We start from the raw sequence: 27,217 nt of genomic DNA, 5'->3' as shown, positions 1-27,217 counted from the left end.
GTCCAAATTGTGACTGATAATGGCTTCAATTACAAGAAAGGTAGGTTGAAGATGCACGAGAACTCCAGGTATCTAAACATATAGTATTAATTTTTATTTTAAATACATATATTTACATTACATGTACACTTTATAACTTTGTATTGATGCCTTAATGGATGGACAGATATAAGCTCTTTTGGACTCTATGTGCTGTTCACTGCATCGACTTAATGTTGAAGGACATCGGAAAGGTCAAGCTTGTGAAGAAGACCATGGAGAAAGCCCGACAAGTTAGCACCTTCATCTATAACCACACCTATGCATTAAGGATGATGAGGGACAAGTGTCAAGGTGAGTTAATGAGGCCAGGCATAACTAGATTTGCTACTAATTGGATATCATTGTAGAGCTTTGAGAGTAGGAAGACTAGCCTTAGGAGCATGTTTGCATCAAAGGAGTGGTTTAACTGGGAGGGATCTTCATCAGTGGGAGGAAGGAGAGCACAGTTGACCATCGAGTCTGGCATAATGTGAGGATAGTGGTGAAGATGCTTGAGGTTGTAGTGCATGTGTTGAGGATGGTAGATCAGCAGAGAAAACCTACTCTACCACACATATTTATTGCAGTAAAGAGGATGAAGTAGCAAGTTGCTCAGGTCCACCCACACGGCAACAAGAGAGTCCTCAAAATCATTGAACTAAGATGGCCGTCTATGTTGCAGCATCCATTCCATAAGGCTGGTGAGTTGTTAAGTTTAGTATTTAATTTAATTTCCATTATGTTATCACATTATTAAGCATTAACTTTCCCTTTTATGACATTTTTTTTCTTACACAGCATACTATTTAAATCCCAAGTACCATTACAAGGACAATCTTGGGATGAGACAAGATTTGATGGATGTCGTCCAAACTATAGTGGAGAAGTTGGAACCGAATCCATCTAAACAAGCAGTCATCCTTATAAAGGTGAGATAGTGATTTAAATCATTTGATATTCACAATTCATAGTTTTATACTAAGTCATTAACCTAGTAAGTAGTAACTAGTTATTGTTTTTTCTCTTTATATATTAGATAAAGGCATTTAGGGATGCCACTGGGAGCTTCGGTCGTTCTATGGCCGTATCGGGACGGGAATCGGGCCCTAAGGGTAAGTTCATTCATTTATTTCATTATATATTTAATTATTATATTCTATCTTTAATTTAGTTATTTAAGTATTAAAATGACTTGGAGTCTATGTTTGTTGCAGCTGAGTGGTGGTTGCAATTTGGACGTGACTCACCCCACTTGAGTGTGATTGCAAGCAAAGTGCTCTCCCAGACATGTTCTGCCACTGGTTGTGAGCAAAACTGAAGCACCTTCAACCTCATTCACTCGAAGAGGCGCAACCGATTGGGTGTGAAGCGTCTAGAGGACCTTGTCTACATCACCATAATATGAGACTGAGAGAGGATCATATTAGATAGGGGATGGACAAAGAGAGTAACAATATCGAGTTGGCCGACATATTTGAGATGGATGATGATGATAACCCAGTAGTTGACTAGATCAGGGACAGTGGAGAGCCATTACTGGATGAGGAGGGAGGTCGTCCCAGCAGACGGATTGCAAAGGAGATGGGGGCTGATGTGGAGGACTTCATGGCCCAGGATGGGAGTGCACATGTAGCACCCGCCCGTCCCTTCGTGCCACACCCTAGTGCATCCACCCAGAGTGAGGATTTGATGTCTGGTCCGACACTGAGGATAAGGTGACTCAGGCCTCCAGCGATGACGACGATGGTGGTGATGATGACGATGGCGGTGATGATGGAGGGGATAAGGAGGGTGTTGGACCTCGTGATCAAGATTCAGCTGATCCTAGGGATAGACCACCACCACCACCATGACCATCATCAGTACGTGAGAGTCAAGGGTGGGGAGGACGACCATCGAGATTCACGGGCGAGAGTCAATTCACCCACGCGACACAGGATTCAGACCATACTGGAACTGCATCTCGAGGCCAAAATGTTTCCTCTACATATTCGAGGAAGGGGAAGGGGAGACAGCATGGCTATAGCACAGAGGACACGCCATCATATGGGTCCTACCATCCAGTTGATGCCAAGAGATTGATGGGGATCTATGAGATCAATGAGCATTGATGATTCTAGAGATTCCTCCACCTCCAGAGGATCCGGATGGCATAGGCCTGCAGAGTCCTCATATGATACTATTGTGCAGAGTATTGGTTCTACTGGGTCAACTTATGGTTATGGACCATATGGTGTCCCTCCTGGCTATATCAGATTCAAGGTCAGGCCAGTCAGCCACTAGTGGAGCCTTATGGTTATGGAGTAGCCTATGGAGCTTATGGTGTCCCTCCCATTGTCACCTATCGGAATCAGCCACTGGGACCTTAATCAGTATGGAACTTATCCTCCTCCTGACAGCCAGGGTGCTCTTTCATTTGTTGAGCAGATCTTCCACTCTATTCCACAGCCACAAGGCCCACCACCACTAGTTCCTTGTTTGGAGATTCACAACTTCCCACCGTCAGGAAATCTTATGCATGTGGATGAGGCCACGTACAGAGATGCAGTTGTTGATTACATCCAAAACTATATGGGGCGAACATCATGGGACTTGTATTGTCATTTGTATGGGGTGCAGACGGAAGAGGGATACATTGAATAGAATAGACTTGTAATTAGTAACATTCTCGCTTCTTCTCTTATGTACTATATACTCGGAAAGTTGGACGTTACATTTTCAGTGTTTTTTTTAGTAAACTAGTAGTTCTATGGTGTTTATTATGCTTGAAATAGATAGTATGCAAGAATCCAAATCAATTTGAGTGAATATGAGGCCCGAAATTGAGGTTCAAAGAGTTTGAGAAAAAATGTCCAGTTTTGGTTGAAATTTCGACCGAAACATGGAAATTTCGGCCTTTTGCAAGGTCGAAATTTCCATTTCAACCAAAATTTGTTCCTTGTCTAAACCAAATATTTTGTTGTTTGGGTCAGTCTAGGAGTAGTTAAGTTGGAGTCTTATTTTAAATAGGATTCCTTCTTAAAATAAGAGTCCTTTTTTGTTTTGCTTCCAAAGTTGAGTCCTATTAGGAGTATTCCAATAAAGGCTATAAATACATCCTAGTCTTGTCACCAAATCAGTTTTGGAGGAATAATAATATTGCCAAGGAGTTCCAGCAGAAGGAGAGAGTTCAATTGAGTTGCCTAGGATTTCTAACGGGGAGAAACCCAGCAGCAGCCTTGTGTGAGTTCTGCTACAGAAAGCCTCCATACTCCAACCTCCTACGACAAGTGAGTGTCATCCCTCCCTTCCCCATCTCCTAACCCCATTGCAGCCCTAAAATTTCCCCTTCTCTCTCTTGCAGCAGCCTCTCTTCTTCCCCAACCCTAATGTTCTAAGACCTCCCAATCCCCTCTACCAAATCCCATTCCCATTGTATAGTTTTCATTCCATCACCCCCGACTCGACCCTAAGCAACAGCCCTACACCTTCTCCAAAAACTCTAGAGCTGAAACCAAAAACATTCAGGTTCAGGTTTGTATTTTATTAAACGTCCATAAACCCTGGCCAGTCAAACCTAGTCTATCTTCCCTATAAGCCCCAACAACCCTAAACAGCCCCTAATTCCCTAACCGCAGGGTTTGAGGAAAACACTACTTGGAGACTTGTTTTAAATAGCAAATCATTCTTCATTCTTAAAATGCATTTCCATTGGTTTTATCAAATGTTGTATTTTCTAGTACTAAATTAGATGCAGAATATGTTATGTAAGAGAGGTTCAGATATGTCTAAAGATGTTTAGTTAGGAGTCCTTCCAAGGTTCAGGCCGAAATATGGCCATTTGGCAACCAAAATGGTATGTCTAATTGTGTACGAGATTTTGGTTGAAACTAACCAAAATCTCAAGGTTGAAACCATGGTCTTAATCTTAATTTAAATCAAGAATCTAGTTGCTAGACTGACCAGAATACCTTAATAAGCTTGTCCAATTTTCCTTTTTTTTTTTTGTTGTGGGGGGGGGGGGTATATTGAGATCCTTTTACCTTGTCGCAACATCCAATAGGTTGAGGTGTCCATCATGCAACGGATTAAATGAGCCAGAGAGGATTATCTTTCTCTCAGAACTTGAACCATTTGTCTCTGCAAGTCATTTAAGAAATAAATAAGAGACACAACAATCGGGCCCAGCTGAACTAAACAGGCTCAGGCTAAAAATAATAATAGATAAACCATGAATCTCCATATGCATTTAACTTTTAATCCCAATAAAGGGCATGACTTTACCACATGAAAATGGATAAACTCTCATGCATATCTGTCCATCTAAAAGTTGTTGTAGTTCTTGATCTTCATCGAAAAGTTTCTCAGATTCATCAGGAACTTCCGAATCATTCAATTCTGAAACAAATGGTGCTGAAACTTTGCATGCATCTGCAAGAGCCTGTACGAGTGAAAATGAGATGATAAAAATATAGACTGCCAGGAGAAAAATAGGGTAACAACAATTGAATCAAGCATGCTTTTTTCAGCAATAGTAACAGTACAAAGAATAAATTCCCCATAGTACATTCAACACGGAAGGATCAAGTCTAAATTACGTTGTGCTATGAATATTTCGGGAAGTTAAAGAAGCACTAAAAAGTGTTGCAAGTAAATACGCGGACATATTTAAGAATATGTATGATGGCACAACGACAAGTGTATGAATTGTTGGGGGACAAGGTGGTGAATTCCTGATACACTTAGGCTACCCCCAAAGATCAGTTTTAAGCCCATATTATTTGCATTTATAATGGATAATTCAGCCAAAGACATTCAAGATGAGGTTCCTTGATGTCTGCTTTGGCTGATGATAATGTTGTGGTAGATAAAACACAAGTAGGGATTCCTACCAGGTTAAACATGGAAAGCAGCTTTGGAATCAAAAGGCTTTTATCCAAGTAGAATGAAGACGGAATATCTAGTGTGTAACTTTGGTCGTGACCAGACAGATGATGAAATGGTGAACATGATGAGGAGATTCCACAAAGCAATTCTGTTAGGTAACTTGTCTCTATCATAGAAAAAAATAATAATAAATAAATAAATAAATTTGACATAAAGGATGATGTTTCCCAAAGAAGTAAAACCGCGTGGATGAAGTGGAGAGGTGCTTCCGAGGTCTTGTGTGATCAACATATCCTTTAATGCACAAAGGAAAATTCTATTAAACCATTGTATGAATAGATATGTTGAATGGTGCTGAGTGTTGGGTTGTTAAGAAGCATCATATAGATAAACTTAGTGTAGCAAATGAGAATGATAAGATGGACGAGTGGCAAAACTAGGATGGAAAATGTAAGAAACCATCATATTAGAGATGGTCTAGGAGTTGTTCAGATAAATGATAAGCTATAAGAAAATCAATTGAGGTGGCATGGCCACGTTCAATAGAGGCCTTTAAATGCCCCGTATGGAGAAGTGATTTAATCCAGATCGAAGATATTAAAAGAACTAGGGGCAGACCTAAGATAACCTTAGGAGAAGAAGTGAGAATGGATATAAATAGCTTAGACCTTGCATCTAGTATGATCTCAAATAAAGCTGATGTAAGCCAACCCCATTTACAAAGAATCATTATCATACAAACAACCTTCTAATACACAAATTAATGCCATAATATTGAATTTCTCAGACAAAAGAATGCAAATCAAATTCTGAAGGGACATTAGTTAATGAATTTAGATATTTATGGTTAAGAAAACTAAAAAATAATGATTGATATTCAAAAACACGAGCTTTGGTCAACCTAGGCAACATCTACGTGGGACCTTGGCATCCAAGAGCTTTATTCGACGTAGGCACCTTGGTCCCCTCCAAGCACCTAGGTGGCATCTTGGCATCCACGAATACGCCTTGCTTGCCTAATTGGCATCAACTTGGTAATTTAACCCCTTTAACGCCTTAATCACCTAAGTCCTTCTACTTTACACCTTGTAAAGGTGTTTAATTAATTTCAATTATCTAAGTTCATCCTAAAGTGATTAGAGTTCCTCTGTATCCCACTTTCGTTCCCCCTACCCTCCAAACACCCCCACCCCCCAAACAAACAAAAAAAAACAAAAAAACAAAAAAAAAAAAAAAAGCAGCTCACCCAGAGTGAGAGAGACCTAGTTGAAACATCAAACCCACTTGTTTGTGGACCCAAATTGGTTTACTCGGTGTTCAGCCACAAAAGCATCATAATTGTTGTTTCTAGTTTTGTGGGTGACTAGATTCCCAACTATTACTTTGCCAATTAGCTAGCCAAGGTTCCACCAAATGTACACCAAGGGGCCCCACAAATTAGAAGTTGGTATGCTATTCTTTTCACTTTTTCTTCTTTTCTTCCAAGCTTTGTAAACACTTAATTTTTGTTTCCTTTTCTTTTTTTTCTTTCTTTCTTTTTTTTTTTTTTTTTTTTTTTTGGGGGGGGGGGGGGTTCTCCACCATTTTGTCAACCAATGATCATTCTTATATCCCAAACAAATTGTTATCTTTTGCCAATTAGATACAAGCAAGTGAAATTTTCCCTCCTCAAATCCACCTAGTAGATGAAGATGTTTTTCACTTTCAAGAAGGTAAAGGACAGTTTATAAGGGTGAATTACTGGCTGAGATCACCTAGAATACATTAGAATTGAAGGAAGCATTTTAAAAGCACTTTATAATTTGGCTCTGTCTTCTAAGATTTTTGAAAGAAATAGAAGCAACATCTGGTTCAAGTATTGTGTGCTCACCTTGATTAAAAGATGACTTGAAACCTTGTCTTCTTGCTCACGGGTTCGCAAACCCTAATTATTGAAAGATGAGCATCTAAATCTCAATACCCAAAGTGCAACTTAAAATCAAAGAATCCAGACAGCAGCAGTCTACCTTTAACAAGTTAACTTTAGAAACCCAATGCCGATCACATGTTCTTGTTGATAGGTAAAACCTATATGACGCGACCCAACAAAAAGTAGTGTCATATATGATAAAGTTCATTTAACAAATGAATTAAGGGAGCCAAAACACAACCAAAGAAAATGCGAATGCACATAACAATAGGAAATCAAGCTCAACTCTGGTCCCAAGAATAACCAGCACAGCCACTTGAATCCAACACCAATAGTATGTGTGATACTTAAATCCATATAATGGTGTTCATCAGTTTGCGAAAAGGAAATGAATAACATGTGGTTTTTGCAAATGAAGGCAAGCAGCAGGAGACATGTCTGTTGACTGTAGTTGCAATGGTAGATACATCTGTTTATGTTTGGGATCATTTCTACAAAAATAATTCTTTTGAGATAAAAAAATAAAATAAAATAAAGAAACAACTTAAATTAATTTACTGTATTTGTGGGTTATTCTTTAACCAAATGCAGTATAAAGAAGTATACTTCAAAAGGGCAATCCATGGTGCAACAGTAAATGCCACCCCATTGTGACCAAGTAATCACAGGTATGAGTCTCAAAACAACCTATGGAAAGCAGGTGTATGGCTGCATACATTCTGATCCTCCCCAGACTGCACATTTGCGAGAGGATTATGCACTAGCTGCACCTTTAAACTAAAGTACATAGTACTCCTTAAGTTTTCACAGAAAATAAGACCAAATGATAGTCATTTGCTCAAAAGGGTCAAGGAAGAGCAAGCCGTTATCAAGTGTTCATAACTTTATCTATCTATGAGATACCATGCTATAATTTAAAGCATAACAATCAATTACACGTCACTTGTACAAGATTAAAAATTCAGACTGAAAAAATAAGAGCAACTCATATTAATCTTATAATTATTCACGTCACATGGTATACCCTAATCATGTCATGTCACATGGTATACCCTAGTCATGTCAAATAATAAGTCAGATAGAGCCAAATTATACAGCGCTTTTAAAATGCTTCCATCAACTCTAATGCATTCTAAGTGATCCTCAGCCAGCATTTACCCTTGTAAACTGTCCTTTGCCCCCTTAAAGGTGAAACATCTTCATCTATCAGGATGTTTGAGGAGGGAAATCTTCACTTTCTTGTATCCAATTGGCAAAAGATACAGTTTGTTTCGGATATAGCAATGATCATTGGTTGACGAAATGGAAGAGAACAAAAGAAAGTAAACAAAAATTAAGTGTTGACAAAGCTTGGAAGAAAGAATAAAAAGTGGAAAGCATAGCATACCAACCTCTAATCTGTGGGGACCCTCAGTGTACATTTGGTGAGGCTTTGTCAAGCTAACTAACTGGTGAAATAGTAGCTGGTCATCCAGTAATCCAGAAAAACTAGAAATAACAATTATGATTCTTATGTAGCTGAACATCCTATATCAAACTCCCGTATGTGAAGAGAGTAAGCCAATTCGGTGAGTTTCCTTTTCTTTTCTTTTTCTCTCTTTTTCTTTTTCTTTTTTTTTTTTTTTTTTTTTTTTTTTTTTTGGGGGGGGGGGGTGGGGGGTGTGGGAGGTGCAGTTGGGGAAAGGTGCTGGAAAGTGGGATATGGAGGTACACTGATCACTTTAGGATGACCTCAAATGGTTGAAACTCACTAAAACACCATGCAGGAATTTCAAAGTAGAGGGGCCTAGGTGAATCAAGGAGTTGAAAGGGTCAAATTACCAGGTCAACACCAATTAGGCAAGCAACGCATACTCATAAATGCCAAGGTGCCACCTAGGTGCTTGCAAACGACCAAGGTACCAAGGTTGAACAAAGCTCTTAGACGCCAAGGTCCCATGTAGACTTTGCCCAGGTAGAACAAAGCTCTTGTTTTGGATGATTATATATCAACCATTCTTTTTAGTTTCTCAACCATAAAATGTTGAAATTCATTAACTATGTCCCTTCAGAGTGTGATTTGCATTCTTCTGTTCGAGCAATTCAATGATTATTCGGACTTAAAAATAGGATCATACAGTGGAATTCATATCCTAATCATGTCACATGATATATCCATATGAGTCCAATATCAGTGGAACTCAGATAGCTAGTTTAGGTCTTGTGACAACTATGACCTCTAATAGAGCCTATTGGAGAACCAGGATCCATGTTACCGACCCCATCTAGCAAAGTTTTCCCTGACTTTCAGTGCTAGCATCTCTCCACTTACTTCCAATTTCTAGTCTAACAATTCTCACATCTTATTTCTACATTTCTTCTTTTGCACTTACCTTCAGTTAGTTTTGTTGTTGTTGTAGGTCCCCTTAAACAAATGAATGGCTACTTAGAGTTGACTTAGGATAAGTTAAAAGATAAGTCCCTTTGCACCCCCCCCCCCCAAAAAAAAAAAAAAAAAAAAAAGTGATGCATAGTCACATTGATATAGGAGAAACCCTAGAAACTAGAGGACCTACAAAGTGGGCTACTAGACTCTTAGAATTAAACACCTATTCTTGACAGATAGTAAATAAATAAATTTGCAGCACTTGAAATCTGATTAATCATGCATGTAAGACAGCTAAAGTAGATAAATAAACACAATAAGTCTTACTGGTAAGCACAACTAAACAAGAATCAATAGGGAAACAAGGGGATGGGGATCTTGGCACCATAACACTAAATTGAATGCACAGGTATTAAGAAACTTAAAGAAAAATAGAGCTGTCCTAATCAATATCAAATTTCTAACAAGGAATTCAACAATTAACAATGTAAAGGGAGTCTTGGGAAGTTTTTGTTTTAAATAAAACTACTGCCAAAGAATAAATGAGAAATATTTTGGGAGATAATGTTACATGTTGATCTTGGCTGCAAAACAGGGGTTAGAAAACATCTAGAAACAGAAATAAGAGAAAGAAAAAAATATTTTGGAGTAGTGGTGAATCCTAGGAAAGGAGAAAAAAAATATTTTGAAGTAAAGGCGTATCCTAGGATAGAGAGTAAGTGATAAGAGAGAGGGAGAGAAAGAAAAGAAACAAAGAGAAAGGAAGGGAGACTAACAAAAGACAACTAGACTGCCGTATAAGGGAAAGAGGGAAGAAAAAAAAAACAAATTTTTTTTTTTCTGCAAGAAAAATAGAACCGTGGAGTTTGGGGAAGAAGAAGAAGATTTTCAAGAAAGAAACTAGGTCTTTTTTGAGAAAAAAGTACTCAAAAAAAAAAAGAGTAGATCTTTGTAGAGGAGAGCAAGGGGAATTTTTCTAGTGGGAAACAAGGGTGAAAGGAGGAGAGAAAGATTACCTGGAGAGAGGGGGAAATGTTGGTTCCGCCAGGAGAGAGACAGAGAGAGAAAAAGCAACATCAGCTCTCTTTTTTCAAATTCTTTCATTCCAAAAACGAATTTCATACAAGGTTTAAATAAAAAAATTGATCCCTCACAACCCTACATGTTTAATTCCCAAAATAACCCTAACTTAAGTTGTAAATATAACCCAAACTCAAAATAATTCAAAATTGGGCCAAAATAGACTCTAGGCCCAGCCCATAAAGACTCAAACATGAAATTAAAATATTTCAAATAGTAAACAACTACCCAACCCACTAAGATTAAGGAAAATAACATGACAAAATGCCTATGAGCAGTGTTTCTCATCAAACCATAGGATCCTAGCAATCTGATAACCTCCGAACTCATCATCGATCCACATAGATACTGTCGTGGGATGATCTCTACGTCGGCATCGCCGGTAAACTCAAAACTGCTCATTGATGTCCTCATCAACTCTCCTCGACTTTGAAGAATTCACCTCCAGTGAATAAAGGCTCTGGTAGTATTGTAGGATGTCTGGGTGAAGTCGTTGTAGCTCCGCCATCGTGATCCAAGTGTTGTCGATCTCAGGATGTCCCCGCCACCTAACTAGGAATTCTCTGTAACCTCCCTCTTTTGTAGTTGTAACCCTCTCATCAAGGATCTCTTCAACTGTCTCAACTCTGTTGTGAAATTTAGGCATAGGTGGTACTGAAGTAGTAAGGGAGTGAAGGGGTCTTACCAACAGGGTCATCAAAACAAAGGGAAGGGTGTCAAGGTCATCTGGATAGAAAGATGCAGTAGTAGGAGTGCCATGGAAAGGGACAAGGTCCTCCATATTAAAAATATTGTTAATCCCCATGTTAGTTGACAGATTAAGAACATACGCATTAGCTCCTATTTTCTTTAGAATCTCGAATGGTCCTACACTACGAGCATGTAGCTTGCTCGCTTTACCTTTAGTGAAACGCTGCAGTCTGATCCTAACCATCATCATATCTCCTTCTTGAAATTCTTGCAGTCGTCGATGCACATCAGCTTTGGACTTATATCAATCATTACTCAGTGCTATTTGTTGTCTTATACTTGCATGTAAATCAGATATGTGCTGCGCAAAAGACTCGGCTGATGGGGAAGTCCTAGAGCTAGACACAGCTGGAATAAGGTCTATAGGAGCCTTGGGCTGGTATCCTAGACAAACCTCAAAAGGTGACAGACCAGTGGTTCGGTTCTTAGAGCTATTATAGGCAAACTCGGCTTGGGTAAGGACCCGATCCCAACTGGTAAGGTACTCTCCTATAAGGCAACGCAACAAGTTCCCTAGACTTCTATTAACAACCTCGGTTTGACCATCGATTTGGGGGTGAAATGCAGAAGAGAAACGGAGTTTGGTTCCCATCATTCTCCATAAAGTCCGCCAAAAGTGACTAGTGAACTTAACATCCCTATCGGACACTATGGTATTAGGCAACCCATGATACTTGACGACCTCATGGAAGAAGAGTTTAGCCACAATTGATGCATCACAAGTCTTAAAACAGGGAATGAAATGAGCCATCTTTGAGAAACGGTCTACTACTACAAATACGGAATCATGACCTCTCAAAGTCCTAGGAAGGCCAAGCACAAAGTCCATACTAAGGTCTTGCCATGGAGCATGTGGTACAGGCAAGGGAGTATACAACCCTGTGTTCTGTTTATGTTGCTTAACAATCTGACATGTCTTACATTGACTCACTACCCTAGCAACATCTCTTTTGAGTCCTGGCCAGTAAAATCAGTCCTCTACTAGGCTAATCGTCTTATCTCGACCAAAGTGACCAGCAACTCCCCCAGCATGCAATTCCCAGATCAGGAAATCTCGAAGTGAGGTCCTGGGAATGCATAATTTGGTTCCTTTAAAAAGGAAACCATCTCTCAGAAGGTAATCTAAGCAGCTAATAGGAGGATCTCCACTAAGGGAAGTGAATACCTCACTAAAATCAGGGCAAGTGGGGTATTGGCCCTTGATTCGCTCAAATCCTATAACCTCAACACTCATTGTTTGAAGTAGCACATTAGCCCGACTTGTAGCATTTGTGTGGCGGAGGTATATATTAACCCGGCTTAATGCATCAGCAGCAGTATTTTAAACACTAGGTCAATGTTTGAGTACAAAGGTGTACTCTTGTAGAAATTTAACCCTCTTGGCATGCCTTTGATTTAGCTTCTTTTGGGCACTCAAGTATTTTAGGGCCTAGTGATCAGAATATAACACAAATTCTTGCGGTGAAAGATAATGGCGCCAATAGCGCAAGGCTTGGACAACCGCATAGAACTCTTTGTCATAAGTGGAATAGCGTTGCTTGGCTTCGTTAAGCTTCTCACTAAAGTATGCAACAGAATGTCCTTCTTAACTAAGGACACCACCTATCCCAATGCCAAATGCATCACAATTAACTTCGAAGACTTTAGAGAAGTCTGGAAGGCGCAGGACTGGAGCCTTAGTCATCAACTTCTTAATCTCTTTAAAAGCCTTCTCAACACTTTTAGTCCATTGAAACTCCTTTCTCATGCAATCTGTTATTAGAGACATAATGGTACTAAACCGGTAGATAAACCTCCTATAAAAGGTGGCTAAGCCATGGAAGCTTCGCACCTCATGGATGTTAGTCGGCTTTGGCCACTCAACAATGGCTCTCACTTTCTCAGGATCAATAGATACTCCCTGGGCTGACACAATAAATCCTAAGAAAATGACTTGATCACTCATGAATGTGCACTTCTTGAGATTGGCATACAAATTTTCTCGTTGAAGCACTTGGAAACTTGACGCAAGTGATCTAAGTGGGAAGACGGGATTTTACTATAGATGAGGATGTCATCAAAGTAAAACACTAAAAATTTGCCATTGAATGGTTGTAGCACCTAATTCATTATTCTCATAAACGTGCTAGGTGCGTTAGTTAAGCCAAAAGGCATAACTAACCATTCAAAGAGGCCATCCTTTGTCTTAAAGGCCGTCTTCCATTCATCCCCAGGTCTAACCCTAATCTAGTGGTACCCGCTCTTAAGATCAATCTTGGAAAAGATTAATGAACCAGCCATTATAACTAGCATGTCATCAAGCCTAGGTATGGGAAACATATACTTAATGGTGATCCTATTAATGGCTCGGCTATCTACACACACACGCCAAGTACCATCCTTCTTTGGCGTGAGTAGGGCAGGTACTGCACAAGGGCTAAGACTCTCTCTAATGAATCCCTTTTGAAGCAATTCATTAACTTGCTACTTCAACTCAGCATGTTCTTTGGGATTCATGCGATAATGGGGCAAGTTTGGCAATGAGGACCCCGGGACTAAATCAATTACGTGTTGGACAACACGCATAGGTGGTAATTCATCTAGTAGGTCCTCGGGAAACGATTGCCGAAACTCCTCTAATAAGGGTTGCACTTTTCTTGGAACATTAACAAATTTGTCTGATGTGTGATGTGTATTTGGGTTACTTTGCAAGGCAACTAGAGCATAAACAACTCCTGACTCTTTACACTCAACTTCAAATTCTTGCTAATTTAGTATGCCAAGTGTTTTAGAGCGAGTTTGTTTAATGGTATTGCCTTTATGCTCCACAACCTTAAACTCTTTTGGGGCGCTAGGGGTCAATCGGATCTTTTTCCCTTTATATTCAAAGATACAGATGTTAGATTTCCCATAGGTAGTGACATCCCTATCATATAACCATGGTCTCCCTAGAATGATGTGAGCAACATCCATCTCTAGGATATCACACCACACTCTGTCCTCATAACCAGCAAAATGTAGGGGAACTAAACATCTAAGGGTTATAGGGATAGTAGACTGATCGACCCAAGCAACCTTATATGGTTTGGGGTGAGCCTTTGGTTTGAACCCCATTCTGGATATAGCACTTTGAGCAACTACATTCATGCAGCTACCACTATCTATGGCGACTCGGCAGTTCTTACCTTGATGGCAAGTGTAGGTAATAAAAATATTAGTCCGTCGCCAATCATCAGTATCTTTGGGTTGTGATACCATACAACACATAACTCCAAGCTTAGACCCATATACCATATCAAGATCCTCATCAGATATGTCATCATCTGGTCTATGGTCTTCATACTCAAGCTCCTGATTGTCATCCTGATCTAAATCCACATGGTCTTGCCCTCCAACATAAAGGTTTTTGTTGGGGCATTCCCTAGCAACATGTCCAAATCCTTGGAATTTGAAACACTGGAGCTGGCCAGCTTTCATGGGGGGAATTCCCAAAATGCCTTTATCCTTGTTATCAATTGGGTGTTGTGGATTAACAAGGGGTCTTTGGAAATTGGTAGTGTTAAGGGTAGACCTACAGATACTAGATTCTCTGGGCTGAAAGCTCTTCTTTTGAGGAAAGTCGTCATGGACGTCTCAAGTTCTAGAGCAATCCTAAAGGCTTGAGGGACATCTCGCACTAAGTGGGGTGCAAGTCGTGACCGGATATTGGAGTTAAGTCCAGTAATAAATCTAGAAAGTGTCTGCTCAACATCCTCACGAGTACGGCTTCTAATCTTAAGTTCATTGAATTTGGCCATGTACTCAGTCACAGTTAATTTCCCTTGCTTTAGGGTGTTCATTTCATTCAACAAGTTCAGCCTATAGGTGATAGTTAAGAACTCCCTTTTAAGCCTTTTTTGCATCTCAACCCAAATGGTCATTGGCTCAAGTCCTAGATTGTTCTCTTGGTACTCTAATTCTGTCCAAAAATCTTGGGCAGCCCCGGTAAGCTTAATCTTAGCAAACCTAAAGCGAACCTCTTCCGACATATTATAAAAATCAAAGTACCTGTCCATTTGTCTAATCCAATCTAGCAAAACTTTCGCATCTATTTGGCCATCATAAGATGGGGCCTCTACCTTGACTATCCTCCTAATATCGAACCCTCTATCATGGGTGTCAAGAGCATTGTTATGCTCATAGGTTGCATGATGCATAGGACCAAGATGTCCACAAGCTCCACGACCTCTACCTCTACCTCTTCCATTACCTTGGAAATTATCCCCAGTTCTATCAAGATCCTCGAGGCGGTGGTCAAAGTTCTTGAGGTCCACTTGGTAGTTTTCATTCCTAGGTCCATTGGCTTGAGTATTATGTCCATGCTGCTCTTGTTGTCCCTCTATGGCTGTAAGTCGTGTTGCAAGGGTCCGAACATTACATTCTATGGCCTGAATGGTGGTGGCTTGGGTTGCCTATGCTGCCCTTTGGTTATTTAACTCCTCTTGAGTTGTTTGAGTGGCCTTTAAGATCTCTCCATTTTGTTGGAGCAGCTGAGTCAATTGGTCAGGGGTCAATTGGGCTCTTGATGAACCAGTCATATTGGAATATTCGTTTCCACTTCGGGTTACTACCATATACAGTCTGACCTAAAGACACCTAAACTAAAAACTAGCAATTCTAACAACTCAAAACCTAAAAGTCCAGCAGTACTGACACTTTAAACCAGGCTCTAATACCAGAATTGATGTAGGAGAAACCCTAGAAACTAGGGGACCTACAAAGTGGGCTACTAGACTCTTAGAATTAAACACCTATTCTTGACAGATAGTAAAGAAATAAATTTGCAGCACTTGAAATCTGATTAATCATGCATATAAGACAGCTAAAGTAGATAAATAAACACAATAAGTTTCTTGGTAAGCAAAACTAAACAAGAGTCAATAGGAAAAAAAGGGGATGGGGATCTTGGCACCATAACACTAAATTGAATGCACAGGTATTAAGAAACTTAAAGAAAAATAGAATTGTCTTAATCAATATCAAATTTCTAACAAGGAATTCAACAATTAACAATGTAAAGGGAGTCTTGGGAAGTTTTTGTTTTAAATAAAACTACTGCCAAAGAATAAATGAGAAATATTTTGGGAGAGATAATGTTACCTACTGATCCTGGCTGTAAAACAGGGGTTAGAAAACATCTAGGAATAGAAATAAGAGAAAGAAAAAAATATTTTGGAGTAGTGGTGAATCCTAGGAAAGGAGAAAAAAAAATTTTGAAGTAAAGGCATATCCTAGGAAAGAGAGTAGGTGATAAAAGAGAGGGAGAGAAAGAAAAGAAACAAAGAGAAGGGAAGGGAGACTAACAAAAGACAACTAGACTTCCATATAAGGGAAAGAGGGAAGAAAAAAAAACAAAAAAAAAATTTCTGCAAGAAAAATAGAACCGTGGGGTTTGGGGAAACAGAAGAAGATTTTCAAGAAAGAAACTAGGTCTTTTTTGAGAAAAAAATACTAAAAAAAAAAAGAGTAGATCTTTGTAGAGGAGAGCAAGGGGAATTTTTCTAGTGGGAAACAAGGGTGAAAGGAGGAGAGAGAGATTACCTGGAGAGAGGGGGAAATGTTGGTTCCGCTAAGAGAGAGACAGAGAGAGAAAAAGCAACGTGAGCTCTTTTTTTTCAAATTCTTTCATTCCAAAAACGAATTTCATACAAGGTTTAAATAAAAAAATTGATCCCTCACAACCCTACATGTTTAATTCCCAAAATAACCCCAAACTCAAAATAATTCAAAATTGGGCCGAAATAGATTTAAATTAGAGAAGTACCAAAATTTATGCCAGTCAAAGGAGGATTAGAAAAAGGCAGCAATAATAAAGGTACCTATGATCTCCAAGTTTTGGATGCGAGGTAGCCAAAGATCCAGTGAAACCCACACCAACAACCGGATGGCCTATTAAAAAGGATAAATGGAGGTCATATTAGAATTTCAAACGTCAAACATAATTTGAGAAAGCATAAACATGCTATCAAGCACACAGTAGGATATCCAGAGTCCAGACATAGGTATGTGCTTAATATTAGTCAAGACAAAACACAATAACGATTTTTCAAGCTCCAGCCAACACAATGTAGTCGTTTAATTATTCAAGTTCTAAAAGAAAATCTTAAATTGTCTATTAATATTTCACGTTATCTACCTAAAGCCCTTCTATTATGCATAGCAAGAATACTTTGAAGTTCTCTGACGTTTCTCTACTATTTCAGTGGAGAAGATTTTTCCAGCTTTTGGACCAGTATCTAGCACCCAACACTTATAATTCCATCCAAGCATGAAGTCAAGTTAGCATATTATAATGAATTTCTAATCGCGTGCATATCATAGAAAAGATTTTGCCCAAAGCTTCAATGAAACATGATGCTTGTCAGGATATCACACATTACAAGAATACAAGCAAGAAACACATGGAATGACCAAGCATTAATAATACAGCAAGTGACATTCCATTTGACAATGCTGAACAGACAAAGAGATAGCTCCACTACTCCATACACCATAGTGATAGCCCTATTACTCCATCTAACCGTACTGTGATACCAAGCATTAACAATACAGCAGGTGACATTCCATTAAATAATGTTGAACAGACAAAGAGAGATAGCTCCACTACTCCATACACCTAGTGATAGCCTCATTACTCCATTTAATTGTACTATGATACAAATAAAGGAACATAGAATCGATTATGTCTCTTACCTCCTAAATAACAGAGCATTGCAAATAAAGCTAGCACAGTGTTCAACTGTTATTTTGGAGGCATGGTGCAGAGTGTTGGACTGTTAAGAAGCATCATATAGATAGACTCAATGTAGCAAAAATAAGGATATTAAAATGGATGAGTGGCAAAACTATGAAGGATAAGATAAGGAAGGATCATATTAGAACTGGTTCGGAAGTAGCTCCGATAAATGATAAGCTACGAGAAAATTGTTTGCGGTGGGACGGCCACGTGCAATGGAGGCCGTAAAATGCCCCCTGTATGGAGAAGTATTTTAATCCAAATTGAAAGAATTAGAAGAACTAGGGGCAAACTTAAGATAGCCTTAAGGGAAGTGGTGAGAAAGGATATGCATAACTTAGGCCTTTGTATCTAGTATGGTTTAAACAAAGCTGATTAGAAGGCAATAATCCATATAGCCGACCCCATTTAGTTGGGACAAGGCTTCTTGTTATTGTTGTAGAATAGTAAGCAATGAATAAACTCAGGGTTTGCATAAAGAACTATTAGATTGTGATTGTGTTGTTACTGACAAATGGAGGTTTGAATATTGGGAAAAGCACTAACGACCAACTCCTTTATCATAATTGATGGATTGATTAAATGAAAGGATTATTGAGCAACAATTTAAACCAGAATACGTTTTGTGGAAATACCCGAGAAATGAAAATATATGTCAATGCGGAACACATCATCGTTTAACTGAGAAACATTACAACCATTCTAAAAAATGAATTCCTTCAAGTAAGAAATAAGTGAACCTGGTCTAGAGAGCTTCAGCGCACGATTATAAGCCAACAATGCCATTTCCTCAACAGTTTCTTGGCTCGTGAACTGGCCAGGAATCTGCAAACAACTTCCAATTCAGGGAAACACAGAATTTCATTGCCGCAATTAATCATCACGAAATTTAGAAAGCAAAAAGAATTTGAGAATCTGGGTGCAGAACTATTCTAAGGTCAGAATCTGATAAACCGACGATCGAATTAGACCATATACGAAATCAAATTAAAAACCACATGAAATGGTAATTCAGCAAGTGGGTAACACGGTGAGGGGAATACCTTGCCGAGCAACTGAGTCATGGACATCCTGGAATAGGGGACAACGGTTTCAAGGATTGTGTTAGACGCACCAGGGACAGACATCAACCACCCAAGTGCCTGTTTTTGGTTTTGATTTTTTTTGGATTAACATAGAATTACAGTTAAGCAATAAATGAACGGGAAAGGGGAAAAAAAAAGTACAGAATGAATATGACAGAACCTGAGAAGCTCCGCCAGAGAGATAAAGGACAGCCTGAGTTGGACTCGAGTGCACGGCTTCAATCAGCGGACGAATCAAAGCGTCAGGCATGTCTTCTGGATAATCTATCTCACTCGCCCTCACTCTATTCTTTCTGCCTCGCTTAAGCTTCTGGCTGTCATAGACCGGATCATACTCTGCAACAGCAGTAAAGATTAAAGCGGCCGAGTTAGTCAGCAAATGTTGGATTCCCCGAATCCCATTTTTCAGAGTTCGGAACAAAACCAGGTAAATCTCATTATATTAATGTCGGTTGAATACTAAACAAAATTTTATTTCATTTTAGTTTTTTAAAATTTCTCCTTTCCTTTATTAATTGATTGACTTCATTTTATATTTGTCTTATTAAAAAAATAAGAAAAAATCGTATTTTTCTAATCTTATGGTACATTCATAACTAAGAACAGAAATTAACAAAGAAATTATTTGGAATCGGTCAAATAATAATAAGTCAGACAGACGGATTATCAGTACCAATGCCTGCAATCCTTGACTCGTCCCCTCCACCCCCTTTTTTGGGTTTTTCTCTTCAATTTCCGTTCATATAAGATGGTAGAAATTACTTGCTGGTAATCTAGCTTTCATGGATAAGTTTCATTAATTTTACAAATACATGCAAACCCAAGAGTGCTTTCTGATTGATTTCTAGTTTTTTTGAATTCGTCGGATGAGCCATAACGAGCTGGGGGAGCCACCACGAGTCAGGCCTCCGAGTCTAGCTGGGGGTGACAAGGGAGCTTCTGTAGTCGTGTGTGATGCTTACCTTTTGACAGCCAAACCTGAAGGAATGTTGCTTTTGAGGTCGTAGTCCAGCGCAGTGCTGCCTTGCTGGTTTGCTTGATTTCTTGCCGTGTTGTTATCTTCGGGTGGCAATAGGTTTGATGATAGTTCTGAGATAGCTGCATCACTGTAACCGCTGGGGAAGGAGAAGGAGAAGGAGAAGGAGAAGGAACCCGAGTTGAATATTTATGTAACATTCAAAACAACATGAATTTACAAGTAGGTATAATGGATGAGGATTGTAATCGTTGGGGGCCTTCATCAGTTTGGGAGCCCAGTTTTGAAGGAGGAATAGCTCTGCTTTTAAAACTACGCTAACCTCTAAAAACAAAAAGCATATTTACGGGTATATGGTGGGTTGTTCGTTGGGGCCTTCATCTTTGGGAGCCTGTTTTGACGGCCCTCGGTGGTGCTGCATACTGAAGCATCCGGGTGGGTCACGAGAGATCCGGATCTGATGTAATGCCCACCATCAGATGCACGTCACGTGAATTTCATTAAATCTCGACCGCTCAAGACATCATGTGCACAAATAATCAACTTAAGTGGAAAAAATAGTTTTTCTTTAAAACAAGCCCCATGTTTGGCTGCTGGTTTTAATCCAATCCACGTGTTCTATCTCCGAGAACCACTTCCTTGAGATAGATTACATGAATGACAGGTAATTTACAATATTGGAAATTGTATTTCTAATGTTTACATTCAGGTAAGCTACATTAAGCATATCATTGGTAATGTTCATTTACTCCCACAACTATCTTTCTAAAGTTTTCAGCTCGAGTAGTTATAAAAACCCTACTCTGAGGTTGTGTTGTTCTCGAATCTAACTTTACTATCCAACCACTTGACTTAGCCCGCACTCATTCTCTTCTTTGTGAACAAGAAAGCTAAGATGACTTATTTCAACTGTGGTTCATTGAAGGGCTCAGAATTGATGCGCAATAGGTTTAACAGCTGATCTCATTATTTAATTAAAATTCCATTTGGATTTTGTTATATGGATTGTGCTCTTGTGAATATGATTGCAAGAAATAATTAAGAGAGGTTATGGTTTTGAATCACAATCACGCATCAAAAGGTTCTCTGGAATCAGAATTTCTAGAGAATGCTAACCCGGTAAAAGAAAGGCCAGGTAACAAACCTATTTTAGTTTTCTTACACAATAATTAATTTGATCTCAAATAATTAGAGAAAGATGATGGGAGCAGGTAGACAGGGGTTGGGCGATATAAAGAGTAATTCAAATTATCCTTTAATTGACAGAGAATCACATCAGTGTGTCTTCTTCATCTTTGGGGGAGTAGAATAGAAAAATTGAGGGAAAGGTGAGTTAGTGGATGGGTGAAGGGGGTTTCTAACATAAGCAGAGGTTGTGGTGGGTGATTTTCAATAAGGCCCTTCATTTCTCAGCTGCTCAATTAGCCAATGAAGAAAGATGATTCCCCTTCACACATCTTTATATGTCAGATTCAACTTTGAACATTTGAGTTGAGTATCTAAATCACCCTTTACAAACAAAAAGAAAAAGAAGAAAAAAAGGGTATGTTGGGCTTTTAAAAATTAAAGATAAATTAGGTTTAACATGGGTTTGATTAAAATTATTAATTGAGGGTAATTAGTAGTTTAATTGTAGGGGAACGAAATTAGGGTAAAAAAATATTTTGTCAGGGTGTTTGGGGTTTTAGAAATATAACGATCAAACTTAACGGGTGTTGAAATTGTCGGGAGGGATAATGATATACCCAAAATTTATTTTGGTCGCATTGAATAAAAATTATTTGAATTTCAATAATTAACTGGTGGGCCCCCATTGGGCCTAGAATTTGAGATTAGTTGAATTGCCTGAGGGGGCGGGGTGGGGTGGTTTTGGGGGCGGAAACAATTGGATTCCTTGAAAATCCTAGCCAAACCTGACCATGGCACTTCATGCGTCCTTGGGTTGGGTGGTTCGTACTTAGAGTAGGACTCCTTTAAGGTGGCGTCCCAACTTGCTTCCCTATTTTTTTTTTGGGTAAATCTTCCCTATCTTTGACTGAATCCTTCTCGATCGCCCATTATGCCGCCGCAAAATTCTGTTGGTAAGAAGTAAGACTGTTCTACAAACTCTCTTCCATATTTAACTTATCAAAGAGCATAGATAAATTAGTCCAAAGTAGAATAGGATAGGAAAAATAATGAATTGTCCTAATTATAGAAATTCAAAGAGGAAGTACCTAATATTCATTTGCATTCACTACCAGGGTAAAAATGGCACAGAATAGATACAAACTGCATAATAACGTGACCAATAATTATTTAAAATAATATTAAAAAAATGAACCTATCACCAAAAACTTGTGTTGTAATCGCAAGTATACAAGCTCGCCCAAGTAATATAATGATAAGAGGGATATCATTCCCATGAGAATTGAATTGAGTTAATCACATATTAAATTCCAATACACTTATAAACATCTAGTCGATCAAAGTGTTGAGAATTAATTAAAATCAAACTACTGATTATGCTAATAAAAACACGAAATAAGTCAATCAACTAAAAGAGACTAGAGGCTAAACTTTGCCAAACATGTCATGAATTATTAGTCCCCCCACCCCCCAGTACTAGGAGAGGGTGTTCATTGCTCGGTTCCAAAGCATAGTAAAGAGTTGGAAAACCATTAGGTGCATGACTAGTGAACGAAGTTAGGAAGTTGAGGAGCTCAATTTGTACCTCAATACCATTGAAGGATACAAAGCCAATGAAAATTACTAAAATAACCATGACCATTAAGTAGGAATCAACCATTATTACATGCTTCCAAGAAAACTTATAGGCACAAAACATAGTAGGTATGATATCTTTCAAGATTCAACATCAAGCAACAACTTAGATCAAATTCTTCTGATCACTAGCAACCATTGGGAGTTGCAATAGCAAGAAGAGGAGCTTTAAGATGTGTTGTAATGCCCGAACACTCTGTCATATCTAAATCCTTGCTACTTACTCCTTCAGGCAATGTCCAATCAAAGTTCTGCAAAATATTTGCTAGGGCAAGTTCATTAACAGAAACTGCAAATTGAATGCCAGGACACCCTCTCCTACCTGCCCCAAATGGAATCAATTGAAAGTCATGGCCTTTGAAATCAATATTCCTAGAAGTAGCATTCAAGAATCTCTTTGGTTGGAATTGTTTTACTTCTTTCCAATAACTTGGATCCTGTCCTATCGCGTATGCATTGATGATCACGATCGTCTTTGCTGGAATATCATATCCTTGTATTTTGACATCCTCCATGGATTCTCGTGGTACCAATAAAGGAATTGGTGGATGCAATCTTAATGACTCCTTGATTACTGACTTTAGATACCGCATTTGCTCTAAATCATCCTCAGTAATGTTTGTTTTATCCTTCCCAATTTTCCTCACTTCATCCTGTACTTCTTTCATGATTTTTGGCTGTCTTAGGAGCTCTACCATTGCCCATTCTATAACTGTATAAGTGGTATCTGTCCCAGCAGCAAACATGTCCTACAAGAAATACAGGAGGCAATCAAGATGTAAATAAAATAACATGAAAACTATAAGAAAAGGAGGGAAAGAAGTAGTGATAATACACCAAAACGTAAATAGGATGGAGTATGCGCAAGTGAAAAATCCCAAACATATGAAGATGCTTACAAGTTACTTTGCATTTAATCGTTAGGTTTGGAAACCCAAATACAAACACAAACTAGTTTATTATATATATTTTTCTTATCATAACCAAAAGAGTGATGATCTTAAGTTTAGAAAAATCGAACCTTCCCAAGTCCGAAACTAACACTTCATAATGTTTCGTTCAATGTTTTTAGTTTGGGGAAAGAAAGAACTCCAAAATTCATCTTCGTTTCCAAATCCATTCCTTGTTTTTAGTTGAACCCGAGTTGCAAAGATGCCAAAAACCTAGCCAAGGGGTTTAAACCCTAGAAAAATTAGACTTGGTTCAAACCATTTCGCTGGTATTCTACGAGTAAGATTACAATACTTCTTAGACTTCTTTCACAATCGATTTTCGGTAATATCTGGTATCATAAAATCAAGAGCATATAGTTGTTCACTTGTTCCTCACAATTTTCTCAACGATGGGCTTGCTACTAGGGTTTTGGGTCTAACACGATTTGATAACTTTTGGGGTCGTTTCTATAAGTTTTATAAGAAAATTTATCGATGCAATTACCTGTGTTGCCCTTTTAGTCCACGTTATATTATATTGTACACCATGGGCCGCAGGGTCGCTCAGGTATAAGAACACAGTTTTTTATGAAATCTAATTAGATTTTATTTATAGAATCATCATGTTTTTGTTACTCAACTCAGTAAATTAGATTAAATTGCATATACACCACTTGTGTTTGCAAACTATTCTGTTTACACCCCTAAAAATTTTCCTATTACAAGTATATGCGCCTAATACTGTTAGATTCAAATAGAAAGGGATACGTTTACTCTTATTGAAACTTCTTATTGACGGAGAAAAGATTTGGAAATGTACCTAAAAAATAACTAGATGCACAATCCCATGTATAAAATCTTTAACTTCTCACTTCAATATAAAGAAAATTAGGTAGTCCACTACCTCCTCAATTGTTAGAAGTGAATGAAGCAATAGTAACTATCCCAAAGATATTCCATACATCTAGTGAAGTAAAGGAGGGTAATATGGGAATTTTAAAAACACAATAGGTTCTAGGACATTACTTAACCCCCATTATTTTATCCATGGGGATACTGTTATATATATATATATAGAAACATAGGGGATGTAAATGTATAGAAAAAATTTTAAAGAGACGTAAATGTAATGGTTTACAAATTAAACCTAGGGTGTGTATATGTAAGTTGCTCTTGAACTCATTCCACTAAAATGTTCTACACATATTAGTAGTGTAGAAGACAACATTCTTTTGATGAGACAAGATATTGACAAGAAGCATCAACATGAACTTATAGAATTGTAGATTTAATTCTGTCACAGTGATTGCAACCTCCCATATAGGGCAGTAAGATCAAAGAGGTCTTAATTAGTTCAAACCTCTTTCCTCCCCATCTTCCGCAACCCTTTTGAGTTTAAATCTTTTTTCAATTATGATAGAAGTCCATGGTCTGCTCACACATCTCCACCATACAATAGCGGTGAGGCCTATCTCTCTCTACCATGGGCCTCTCAGCCCCTAGCTACTTCCAGCCTCCCCCCCTCTTCCAAATAAAATAAAATAAAATAAAATGAAAAGAAAAAACTTACCAGAATTATAGCTTTAATGTGAGCCCTCTCAATGGCAATTCCAGCACTCTTATCCTTTTGAATCCCAAGCAAGAAATCCACGAAGTCTTGGCCTTCACCATCAGTACCACAAGAGCAACACCTATCCTTTCCTCTCTGAAATTGAATATGATCATCTATTACTCGATCAAGAAAAGAATCTATTTCTCTGAAGTTCTTCTCCACCCTTGCATCCAACCCACTGATATGATTCACCCAACCAAGCCATGGTATGAAGTCCTTCACATTGAAAACACCCAAGAGAGTGGTGAATTCACGAATCATCTCACCAAACCTCTTCCCTTCCACATCTTCACCATACTTCCTTCCTAGTGCTACCCTACAAATTATGTCATTAGTTAGAGATTCAAGTGTCTTACTAAGATTCACCAAGGAAGGTGAAGAAGACGAGCATGAAAGTCTTATTTTCTCCATCAGAAGCGCCACTTCTTCTTCCCTCACTGACCGGAAAGATTGAACCCGCTTACTGCTTAAAAGCTGAAGAACACATATCCTACGTGCTTGTCGCCAGTACTCGCCGTAGGGTGCGAAGGCAAGGTCCTTGTGATCGTACAACAATCTCCTAGCGATGCTTGAGTCAGGTCTACTAGAGAAGATGAGATCATGGGTTTTCATGATCTCGCAAGCAAGATCTGCAGATGAGACTATAAGGGTTGGTTTGCTGCCGAAGTGCAACAGCATGAGAGGGCCATGGCGTTGAGCCAACGCAAATAGTGATCGATGAGGTAAGGAGCCTAGTTGATGGAGGTTTCCTATTATAGGAAGTTTTGATGGAGAAGGTGGCAATTCAGGTTTCTTTTTCCTGGATCGGTTGATGAAGTGGATGAGAAAGCAAAACAGAAGGAAGGAGATGACATGAACTAAGAAACCTTGATGCTCTAATGTTGGCAGCATTTTCCTAGGGATGTTCTATTCTCTACAGATTCAAAACTTAAGACGATAATTGATAAATGTACATGCTATTTAATCTGGTCCATCATGGTGAAGTTTCTATCACATTCTGTGGATCGAGATTGACTTTTGCTCAGCCACTCGTCACTCGAATTGTCTCGTATTTTCCATTTCATGGTTGCTTGTTTATTTTGAATTGAACAACCGAGTTGCTTTCGAATGGGTAAATATACCGAAACGCTATAATGAAGTCTTCATACCTAACGTTCAGCATTGAATCAGAACAATTACAGAGTCATTCTGTTCAAAGTTCAGATAGGAATTGAAGTAACCTGTCGGGGGTTGTTAAGGCGGTAGAAGAAAAAAAATCAATGTTTCCACGTACACGGATAGAGTTCAAAAAAAAAAATCGTCAGTAATGTTAAATTGCTAAAAAAAACTAATGTTTTTACCTATAAGGTACAATGTTAGAGTTTGAATTTTCCATGACGAAGGTTATACTTAAATTATATGTATCAAATCTTTTAGAGAGAGACCGGAGGTAAAGTCTCACTATAAAATAATTATCATCAAGTAGAACCGTCAAAGCATGCGTAATTACAATAAACCTCAGTCGTAATAAAAATAAATAAATAAATAAAGTTGCCGACAAAGTTAAGCATTGATAAAGACAAAGGACAAAAGATCCTTTGAATTTACTTACGGCTAGAGTTCGTTCATACCTATTTGTGACCTGGAAGCATTTTTCTTACCAAAGAAAAAAAAAAAAACCTTCAAGGATCCATAGAGTTTTTTGAGAAATCACCTAGTAAAAATATTCCATTTGGAATGATGGTTGAAAAGTTAAATAAAATGACATCCAACATCACCATATTCACTTATTTATTAATGAGTTCTTTTATGTATGGGTCCTCTTATTGTAATAAATTACATATGAATCCCATAATAACTAACACTATTTGAGAAGTATTAAGTTTATTTGTAAAATAACAAAATATCTTTGTACTTTCAAACTTGATTAAAAAAAAACAATTGCCCCCACCATCAACCTACGGCAGATATCATCAAGGAAGGTGGGGTAATAGCTATTATCCCATCAATCAACATTGGATATACTGGATCTTGGTCTCTTGGTCTCGAGCAAGCATTATCTTGCATTGGACGTATCCTGAAAATCCCATATGTAAGGAAAGATAGGATGGGTTCCAATATTTAT

The 27,217-nt window shown here is 38.4% G+C and overlaps 2 protein-coding genes across 2 annotated transcripts in view; both read right to left on the bottom strand.

The window, feature by feature from the left end:
* Nucleotides 1-19,941, bottom strand: part of LOC149024663 (Nucleotidylyl transferase superfamily protein) — a 46,121-nt gene extending 26,180 nt beyond the window's left edge. The window contains exons 1-9 of the mRNA XM_089144887.1: nucleotides 19,793-19,941; nucleotides 18,991-19,166; nucleotides 18,789-18,887; nucleotides 18,486-18,570; nucleotides 16,829-16,898; nucleotides 6,894-6,954; nucleotides 6,758-6,811; nucleotides 4,285-4,441; nucleotides 4,044-4,140 (exon numbers count right to left, since the gene is read on the bottom strand). Of these exons, the coding sequence (XP_089001013.1) occupies nucleotides 4,044-4,140; nucleotides 4,285-4,441; nucleotides 6,758-6,811; nucleotides 6,894-6,954; nucleotides 16,829-16,898; nucleotides 18,486-18,570; nucleotides 18,789-18,887; nucleotides 18,991-19,166; nucleotides 19,793-19,934 (941 nt within the window). The 5' untranslated portion in view covers nucleotides 19,935-19,941. The remainder of the gene's footprint in view (nucleotides 1-4,043; nucleotides 4,141-4,284; nucleotides 4,442-6,757; nucleotides 6,812-6,893; nucleotides 6,955-16,828; nucleotides 16,899-18,485; nucleotides 18,571-18,788; nucleotides 18,888-18,990; nucleotides 19,167-19,792) is intronic.
* Nucleotides 19,942-22,697: 2,756 nt separating this feature from the next.
* Nucleotides 22,698-26,022, bottom strand: LOC149024662 (cytochrome P450 736A117-like). Its single transcript, XM_089142977.1, has 2 exons — nucleotides 25,072-26,022; nucleotides 22,698-23,318 (listed from the first exon to the last, which is right to left on the bottom strand). Exons 1-2 carry the CDS (start codon nucleotides 26,002-26,004, stop codon nucleotides 22,698-22,700), a joined length of 1,554 nt encoding a protein of 517 aa, XP_088999103.1. The 5' UTR covers nucleotides 26,005-26,022.
* Between the last annotated feature and the right edge of the window lie 1,195 nt (nucleotides 26,023-27,217).

This window comes from Hakea prostrata, chromosome 2 (genome assembly GCF_041222555.1).
Source record: "Hakea prostrata isolate BN-2017 chromosome 2, UWA_Hpros_2, whole genome shotgun sequence".
Lineage (NCBI taxonomy): Eukaryota > Viridiplantae > Streptophyta > Magnoliopsida > Proteales > Proteaceae > Hakea > Hakea prostrata.
This window is presented reverse-complemented; position numbering and strand designations above follow the sequence as displayed.

Coding starts and splice junctions, on each gene's coding strand:
- LOC149024662 (XM_089142977.1), bottom strand. CDS start 26,004: ATGCTGCCAACATTAGAGCATCAAGGTTTCTTAGTTCATGTCATCTCC. Junction 23,319..25,071: donor ACATTAAAGCTATAATTCTG/GTAAGTTTTTTC, acceptor TATTTCTTGTAG/GACATGTTTGCTGCTGGGAC.